Below are 10,037 nucleotides of genomic sequence, written 5' to 3'. Positions count from 1 at the left end.
CTTTCATACTCTTTCAGGCTTTCCAAGAAGTACAAAGCAGTCTTGCCTGATTGAATCCCATTTTTAGAAGCACTTTCATTACCAAGTTCAGTATTCTCGTTATGTAAATCCCCACTTAAAGTGCTGCTGACAGAATTTTTATCTTCAGCAAGTGCGCTCATAACCTTATCCGCTTTAGATGTTTTGTTAGGTAACTGTTCAAAATCATATTTACTCTTTTGTCCCCCAAGAAGACCAACAGTGTCAGTATTTTTTTTGTTCAGCACTTTGCTTGTTGACTGAACGTTTCCACTGATTCTAAAGGAGACCTCCCCATCATCGTAATTATCACAGCCTATTTGAGAGTCCTCAGGAAATGTCTTGGTAACATCCTGATGGTTGGCAATTGCTTTCACTTGGTCCGTTTCTATACTAATATCTGCAAGTTTAACATAAACTGTATAGTGGCCACTGCTTATAGTAACACCACTGTGCATTACAACTGCAAATAACCCATACAAGTCACTGGTAGGTCTTGTGCTCCATTCTTCCAGTGACAAATTTAAAGGCGTTAACAGGGGTGTATTAACCTTTGAAAGTCCACCATAGCAGTCAAACCTTAAAACGAAAAAAAATATATATTTATAAACAAATATTTTACAATATTTTTGGTATATAATTACACACATTGGTAAACAAGAACATCATTATTATTCATTTGTAATGTAACCATAAAGTTAAAAACTATGTATTTGTAATGATAGCAACCATGCACCATTAATCCATTCAGGACAGAGGCAACTGTTCAACTTCAGGCCAGACATGATGTCACATGTCATTACTGTGATAACATGACTCCAAACGGCCATGATTGCATTGCTAGGCTAGTTCCCGAGTCGGATCCACCAGTTTTCACAAGGAAGGAAGCAGGATGCCACGAAAGTTAGGACATTCCATGCTGCCCTAAAGGCATTTAAGCCCAACTCTCTTAGGACGGCACTAACGGCGTCTAGGGGTTAAGGTTGTGGTACTAGCAGCATCAAGATGCAAACATGGCCAGAAGATAAATGCGCTATATATAGTGGTAGATGGAGAAAAATATTTAGGCTTTTTTGAATAAAAGCAGCCATCAAAGCTATCCTTAGTGTTATTTTCCTGATAGATGAAAGGTTTCTACCTTTACACTTATATTATAAACTTGAAGTGATAGTAAATTTACTCATTATAGAAATATTAACTGAAATACACGTAACATTTTAATATATATATAAAAAACTTAAATTTTATTTAACTAGTCCTAAAGCCCGTTCACACGGGCCATTTTTTGCAGTACAGCAGTCCCACCACTTGCGCTCTCTCCCCCCCTCTTTTGCTCTCTCTCTCCCCCCCTCTCTCTTTTACACGCTCTCTCGCTGTACCTCTCTACCCCTTCTCTTTGGCTCTTTCCCCTCTCTTTTTGCTCCCTCTCCCCCCCTCTCTTTTTGCTCCCTCTCCCCCCCTCCTCTTTTTGGCTCCCCCCCTCTCTTTGGCTCTCTCTCTCTCCCCCCCCTTCTCTTTTTGCTCCCTCGCTCCCCCCTCTCTTTAGCTCTCTCGCACTCCACCTCTCTTTGGTGAGGTAGCCAATCACAGTGCTTACCGTACAGCACTCCATAAAAGAAAATTAAAACAAATTCTCGTTCCAGAGTGTGCATTGCTGTCTACGTAGAGAGCAGGAGGGACCGCTCACTACACTACAGAAAGGGAAAATATAAAAGGAGCAAAGGAAGCAAATAAAATACAGCAGGGAATCTTTGGCTCTCTCTCTCCCCCCCTCTCTTTGGCTCTCTCTCTCTCCCCCCCCCTCTCTTTGGCTCTCTCTCTCTCTCCCCCCCCCTCTCTTTGGCTCTCTCTCTCTCTCCCCCTCTCTTTGGCTCTCTCTCTCTCCCCACCTCTCTTTGGCTCTCTCTCTCTCCCCCCCCTCTCTTTGGCTCTCTCTCTCTCCCCCCCCCCCCTCTCTTTGCTCCCTCTCTCCCTCCCTCTCTGTTGCGCGCTCCACCTCTCTCTACCCCTCTCTTTTTGCTCCCTCTCGCTCCACCTCTCTTTGGCTCTCTCTACCCCCTCTCTTTGGCTCTCTCTACCCCCTCTTTTTGCTCCCCCTCTTTGGCGCTCCCCCCCCCCCCCCATTTGGCTCTCTCTCGACCCCCTCCTCTCTTTGGCTCTTTCCCCTCCCTTTTTGCTCCCTCTCTTTTGCGCTCTCCCTCTCCCCCTCTCCTTTGCGCGCTCTCCCTCTCCCCCTCTCCTTTGCGCGCTCTCCCTCTCTCCTTTGCGCGCGCGCGCTCTCCCTCTCTCCTTTGCGCGCGCGCCCTCTCCCCCTCTCCTTTGCGCGCCCTCTCCCCCTCTCCTTTGCGCGCCCTCTCCCCCTCTCCTTTGCGCGCCCTCTCCCCATCTCCTTTGCGCGCCCTCTCCCCATCTCCTTTGCGCGCCCTCTCCCCATCTCCTTTGCGCGCCCTCTCCCCATCTCCTTTGCGCGCCCTCTCCCCATCTCCTTTGCGCGCCCTCTCCCCATCTCCTTTGCGCGCCCTCTCCCCATCTCCTTTGCGCGCCCTCTCCCCATCTCCTTTGCGCGCTCTCTCCCCATCTCCTTTGCGCGCTCTCTCCCCATCTCCTTTGCGCGCTCTCTCCCCATCTCCTTTGCGCGCTCTCTCCCCATCTCCTTTGCGCGCTCTCCCCATCTCCTTTGCGCGCTCTCTCCCCATCTCCTTTGCGCGCTCTCTCCCCATCTCCTTTGCGCGCTCTCCATCCCTCTCTTTTCCCCTCTTATTTTCTCTCCCCCCCCTCTTTTGCTCATTCCCATCTCTTTTGCCCTTTCCCCTCTCTACCTCTCTCCCCTTCTCTTTCTATCTCCCCTCTATCCCTCGCGCACGCCTGACCACACCCACTTTCGCCCGCACCGGCTTTTCAGGTAGGGACTCTAAGGCCAGGTGTGTTTGCCCTTGTGTGCAGTCTACTGCGCATGACAGCTTCACACTTGGCCTTTTATTATATAGGATGCTCAAAAGTAACATCAATAAAATTACAAATAATATTGCACCTCAGTCCGCCCCTTCGCTTTCCCCCCCCCTTTTCCTGACGTTTTGGTGAGGTAGCCAATCAGTGTTTACCGTACAGCACTCCATAAAAAAAAAATTCTCGTTCCAGAGTGTGCATTGCGGTCTACGTAGAGAGCAGGAGGGACCGCTCACTACACTACAGAAAGGGAAAATATAAAGGAGCAAAGTAAGCAAATAAAATACAGCAGGGAATAAAAAAAAAATAAAAAAATAAGTTATGTTTATAAGAATTTGCTATATATATATATATATTTAAAACCAAGGTTAGCGATTTTAGTATACCTTGGAAGTAAAAAAAAAATATTTGAAATTGTTCAAAAATTTACCATCACTTTAAGACGTGCAATAAAAGATGTAACTAAAAAGGGTAACATAAAAATGTTGAGCTTCAGATCATTTTAGATTAAAAAAGTGCAGTCTATAGTTATAGTTCTTCCACTAGCAAAAAGAGGGCGGGGAAGCAGTGAAGAATGGAACTGGAATATACACTTAGCAAAAATGTACTTAAAGGGACAGTCTAGTATAAATTAAACTTTCATTATTCAGATAGGACTTTTCATTTTAATAAACTTTCCAATTTACTTTTATCATCAAATTTGCTTTTTTCTCTTGGTATTCTTAGTTTAAACAAAACATAGGTAGGCTCATATGCTAATTTCTAAACCTTTGAGGGCTGCCTCATCACATGCTTTTTAAATCTCTTTTCAACACAAAGAAACAGAAAGTACACGTGGGCTATATAGATAACACTGTGTTCAGGCACAGGGGGTTATTTAAGATCTAGCACAATACAATGCTAAATTTAAGACAATAGATAATAAAAAGTCACAGTCATGTGATCAGGGGGCTGGAAGAAGGTTCCTAGATACAAGGTAATCACAGAGGTAAAAAGTACATTAAAGGGACATTATACACTCATTTTTTCTTTGCATAAATGTTTTGTAGATGATCTATTTATATAGCCCATAAAGTTTTTTTTAAAAATAAATGTATAGTTTTGCTTATTTTTAAATAACATTGCTCTGATTTTCAGACTCCTAACCAAGCCCCAAAGTTTTATGTGAATACTGTCAGCTACCTTCTCCAGCTTGCTCATGTTTGTGTAAAGGGTCTTTTCATATGTAAAAGAAGGGGGAGGGGGGGGAGTGTCTTATTTGCCACTTGCAGTGGGCTTTCCAACTACCTTTTCAACAGAGCCAAACTGACAGCTTCTAAGTACGTTTTTAAACAGTTTTATACTGGATTTTTATATCAGTATCTGTGCATCTTATTCTTTATAGTAGTGTCTATTACATGCAGTTATATGAAAATGAGTGTATACTGTCCCTTTAATATAACTGTGTTGGTTATGCAAAACTGGGGAATGGGTAATAAAGGGATTATCTATCTTTTAAAACAATAACAATTCTATGGTAGACTGTCCCTTTAAAGGGACAAAACAAGTTGGGATATAGACAAAATATAATATGTACTTTAATTACTTTACCTGCAAATTTATACTGCAGTGCCTCCCATTAACCCTTTCTTTTAAGTTCCCGAATTGTAAAGCTCTAACTCCCCTCCCCACAATTGCTTTTATGGCTGTATCTATGTTTATTGTTCTCTTGGTAAAATGCAAAAAGTGAATAGGGATTATCTGCTGGTACTGCCTAGAAGCTGTGAACTCAGTTGAAATACAATGCCTGTGTCTAAACACTGATAAGAGGGGTGGAGTTAGCTGCTCTAGGCAGTTTAGCTATGTAATTTATTTTGCTTATTTTTGAAAATTATTTTAAAATACTTGCCAGCAATTTATAAACAATTTTATGCAAACTATTTTAAATTAATTAGCCCTTTTAGTATATGCACAGATCTCAACCTGTTTTATGGCACATTAACATTAAAAATGATGGAATAACAAAAGGAAATAGAGAAGAGATGTGTATGGTTCAATGCGTCACTATGTCCTTTAGAGCAGTGGTTGCCAACCGCTGTCCTTAAGGACCCCCAACAGTCCTGTTTTCATTATAGCTGAACCAGTGCACAGGTGAAATAATCAGCTGATGGATGAGAGCAGGTTGGTTACAGATCAGCTGATTATTTCACCTGTGCACTGTTTTAGCTATAATGAAAACCAGGACTGTTGGGGGTCCTTGAGGACCGCGGTTGGCAACCACTGCTTTAGAGAATCTTCTAGTAATGTTCCTATTTTGATATAGATCTAATAAAATACTAAATTTACCCAAAGTAACAATGTTTCCTTACACACTTACTCTGAACTATTAGCAGCAAAACATTTCAGATGAATTGTAACAATTTCTGGGATTTTGTCAAAGAGTAGGCTGCGTTCTGCTTCTGTATAATGATGGCAGTTTTCACAGAAATATTTATCCTCCCCGACGATTCTTTCCACTGATGCAAACTGTGATATAGCCCATTTTAATGTTTTTATCTCCAATCTTGGGTCAGGTGAAACTAGGAAAAAAAATAAAAATATAAGATTCTACCACAACTACATAAAAACAGCAATCTAAACCAAACCGTTCTGCAGAAACAAGTTAGCATGTAACAGTTAAGGATAGGATAAAAGCATTATATCTGAATAAAACAAACCCTAAACAGGTAGTATTTCCCATTGCTGCCATTCTGGCTTTGAATGGAATTATCAGTAAGTACAAAATTACAGCACAGTAAAACAATAATGGGTGAATAGCAAAGCTTAAAAGACAGTAAGATCAAAAATAAAAAATTAAATAGAGCATGACGTTCTAATCAACTTTTTAATTTACTTTCATTAACCCCATTAACTGCTGAGCTGTTTGGCAGTTTTTAGATGCTTCTTATATTTAGGCCCTACTGAAGGCCATTTTCATTGAGAAACCCACATTTTTTTTTACCAGGATATCCAGCAGAAGCAAACTATACCATTATTTTATGTATATATCATGACGTGAAGAAACCTGCAGGTTTTAATGAATATGGTTATACACAATTAGTGTGTTTTCCCCTAAATTCTATAGTAAACAAGGGATTAACTATATATATTTATATTTTCAGTATATTACAGATTGGATCAGCATCAGTTTCCGCTTTGGGACCTGTAATGATCTACGGGTCACGAGAAGGATTTCAAAATTGTATACTCTAAAAACAGAATTTATGTTTACCTGATAAATTACTTTCCCCAACGGTGTGTCCGGTCCACGGCGTCATCCTTACTTGTGGGATATTCTCTTCCCCAACAGGAAATGGCAAAGAGCCCAGCAAAGCTGGTCACATGATCCCTCCTAGGCTCCGCCTTCCCCAGTCATTCGACCGACGTAAAGGAGGAATATTTGCATAGGAGAAATCATATGATACCGTGGTGACTGTAGTTAAAGAAAATAAATTATCAGACCTGATTAAAAAACCAGGGCGGGCCGTGGACCGGACACACCGTTGGAGAAAGTAATTTATCAGGTAAACATAAATTCTGTTTTCTCCAACATAGGTGTGTCCGGTCCACGGCGTCATCCTTACTTGTGGGAACCAATACCAAAGCTTTAGGACACGGATGAAGGGAGGGAGCAAATCAGGTCACCTAGATGGAAGGCACCACGGCTTGCAAAACCTTTCTCCCAAAAATAGCCTCAGAAGAAGCAAAAGTATCAAATTTGTAAAATTTAGTAAAAGTGTGCAGTGAAGACCAAGTCGCTGCCTTACATATCTGATCAACAGAAGCCTCGTTCTTGAAGGCCCATGTGGAAGCCACAGCCCTAGTGGAATGAGCTGTGATTCTTTCAGGAGGCTGCCGTCCGGCAGTCTCGTAAGCCAATCTGATGATGCTTTTAAGCCAAAAAGAGAGAGAGGTAGAAGTTGCTTTTTGACCTCTCCTTTTACCAGAATAAACAACAAACAAGGAAGATGTTTGTCTAAAATCCTTTGTAGCATCTAAATAGAATTTTAGAGCACGAACTACATCCAAATTGTGCAACAAACGTTCCTTCTTTGAAACTGGATTCGGACACAAAGAAGGCACGACTATCTCCTGGTTAATGTTTTTGTTAGAAACAACTTTCGGAAGAAAACCAGGTTTGGTACGCAAAACCACCTTATCTGCATGGAACACCAGATAAGGAGGAGAACACTGCAGAGCAGATAATTCTGAAACTCTTCTAGCAGAAGAAATTGCAACCAAAAACAAAACTTTCCAAGATAATAACTTAATATCAACGGAATGTAAGGGTTCAAACGGAACCCCCTGAAGAACTGAAAGAACTAAATTGAGACTCCAAGGAGGAGTCAAAGGTTTGTAAACAGGCTTGATTCTAACCAGAGCCTGAACAAAGGCTTGAACATCTGGCACAGCTGCCAGCTTTTTGTGAAGTAACACAGACAAGGCAGAAATCTGTCCCTTCAAAGAACTTGCAGATAATCCTTTCTCCAAACCTTCTTGAAGAAAGGATAGAATCTTAGGAATTTTTATCTTGTCCCAAGGGAATCCTTTAGATTCACACCAACAGATATATTTTTTCCATATTTTGTGGTAGATTTTTCTAGTTACAGGCTTTCTGGCCTGAACAAGAGTATCAATGACAGAATCTGAGAACCCTCGCTTTGATAAGATCAAGCGTTCAATCTCCAAGCAGTCAGTTGGAGTGAGACCAGATTCGGATGTTCGAACGGACCTTGAACAAGAAGGTCTCGTCTCAAAGGTAGCTTCCATGGTGGAGCCGATGACATATTCACCAGGTCTGCATACCAAGTCCTGCGTGGCCACGCAGGAGCTATCCAGATCACCGATGCCCTCTCCTGATTGATCCTGGCTACCAGCCTGGGGATGAGAGGAAACGGCGGGAATACATAAGCTAGTTTGAAGGTCCAAGGTGCTACTAGTGCATCTACTAGAGTCGCCTTGGGATCCCTGGATCTGGACCCGTAGCAAGGAACCTTGAAGTTCTGACGAGAGGCCATCAGATCCATGTCTGGAATGCCCCACAATTGAGTAATTTGGGCAAAGATTTCCGGATGGAGTTCCCACTCCCCCGGATGAAATGTCTGACGACTCAGAAAATCCGCTTCCCAATTTTCCACTCCTGGGATGTGGATTGCAGACAAGTGGCAGGAGTGAGTCTCCGCCCATTGAATGATTTTGGTCACTTCTTCCATCGCCAGGGAACTCCTTGTTCCCCCCTGATGGTTGATGTACGCAACAGTCGTCATGTTGTCTGATTGAAACCGTATGAACTTGGCCTTTGCTAGCTGAGGCCAAGCCTTGAGAGCATTGAATATCGCTCTCAGTTCCAGAATATTTATCGGGAGAAGAGATTCTTCCCGAGACCAAAGACCAAGAGCTTTCAGGGGTCCCCAGACCGCGCCCCAGCCCATCAGACTGGCATCGGTCGTGACAATGACCCACTCTGGTCTGCGGAAGCTCATCCCCTGTGACAGGTTGTCCAGGGACAGCCACCAACGGAGTGAATCTCTGGTCCTCTGATCTACTTGTATCGTCGGAGACAAGTCTGTATAGTCCCCATTCCACTGACTGAGCATGCACAGTTGTAATGGTCTTAGATGAATTCGCGCAAAAGGAACTATGTCCATTGCCGCTACCATCAAACCTATTACTTCCATGCACTGCGCTATGGAAGGAAGAGGAACAGAATGAAGTATTTGACAAGAGTTTAGAAGTTTTGATTTTCTGGCCTCTGTCAGAAAAATCCTCATTTCTAAGGAGTCTATTATTGTTCCCAAGAAGGGAACCCTTGTTGACGGAGATAGAGAACTTTTTTCTACGTTCACTTTCCACCCGTGAGATCTGAGAAAGGCCAGGACAATGTCCGTGTGAGCCTTTGCTTGTGGAAGGGACGACGCTTGAATCAGTATGTCGTCCAAGTAAGGTACTACTGCAATGCCCCTTGGTCTTAGCACCGCTAGAAGGGACCCTAGTACCTTTGTGAAAATTCTTGGAGCAGTGGCTAATCCGAACGGAAGTGCCACAAACTGGTAATGCTTGTCCAGAAATGCGAACCTTAGGAACCGATGATGTTCCTTGTGGATAGGAATATGTAGATACGCATCCTTTAAATCCACCGTGGTCATGAATTGACCTTCCTGGATGGAAAGAAGAATTGTTCGAATGGTTTCCATTTTGAACGATGGAACCTTGAGAAACTTGTTTAGGATCTTGAGATCTAAGATTGGTCTGAATGTTCCCTCTTTTTTGGGAACTACGAACAGATTGGAGTAGAACCCCATCCCTTGTTCTCCTAATGGAACAGGATGAATCACTCCCATTTTTAACAGGTCTTCTACACAATGTAAGAATGCCTGTTTTTTTATGTGGTCTGAAGACAATTGAGACCTGTGGAACCTCCCCCTTGGGGGAAGCCCCTTGAATTCCAGAAGATAACCTTGGGAGACTATTTCTAGCGTCCAAGGATCCAGAACATCTCTTGCCCAAGCCTGAGCGAAGAGAGTCTGCCCCCCACCAGATCCGGTCCCGGATCGGGGGCCAACATCTCATGCTGTCTTGGTAGCAGTGGCAGGTTTCTTGGCCTGCTTACCTTTGTTCCAGCCTTGCATTGGCCTCCAGGCTGGCTTGGCTTGAGAAGTATTACCCTCTTGCTTAGAGGACGTAGCACTTGGGGCTGGTCCGTTTCTGCGAAAGGGACGAAAATTAGGTTTATTTTTGGCCTTGAAAGACCTATCCTGAGGAAGGGCGTGGCCCTTGCCCCCAGTGATATCAGAAATAATCTCTTTCAAGTCAGGGCCAAACAGCGTTTTCCCCTTGAAAGGAATGTTAAGCAATTTGTTCTTGGAAGACGCATCCGCTGACCAAGATTTTAGCAAAAGCGCTCTGCGCGCCACAATAGCAAACCCAGAATTTTTCGCCGCTAATCTAGCCAATTGCAAAGTGGCGTCTAGGGTGAAAGAGTTAGCCAATTTGAGAGCATGAATTCTGTCCAAAATCTCCTCATAAGAAGAATCTTTATTGAGCGCCTTTTCTAG

The 10,037-nt window shown here is 43.1% G+C and overlaps 1 protein-coding gene across 1 annotated transcript in view; it reads right to left on the bottom strand.

Annotated features, from left to right (window-relative positions):
* Nucleotides 1-2: 2 nt before the first annotated feature.
* USP1 (ubiquitin specific peptidase 1) overlaps nucleotides 3-10,037 on the bottom strand; it is a gene marked incomplete at its 3' end in the record, with an annotated part of 55,032 nt that continues 44,997 nt past the window's right edge. Inside the window, 2 exon segments of the mRNA XM_053693651.1 lie at nucleotides 3-597; nucleotides 5,321-5,522. Coding sequence (XP_053549626.1) covers nucleotides 3-597; nucleotides 5,321-5,522 — 797 coding nt within the window.

This window comes from Bombina bombina, chromosome 10, assembly GCF_027579735.1.
Source record: "Bombina bombina isolate aBomBom1 chromosome 10, aBomBom1.pri, whole genome shotgun sequence".
In the NCBI taxonomy this organism is placed as follows: Eukaryota; Metazoa; Chordata; class Amphibia; order Anura; family Bombinatoridae; genus Bombina; species Bombina bombina.
Note: the sequence above shows the minus strand (reverse complement) of the source record. Positions and strands in the feature narration are given on the sequence as shown.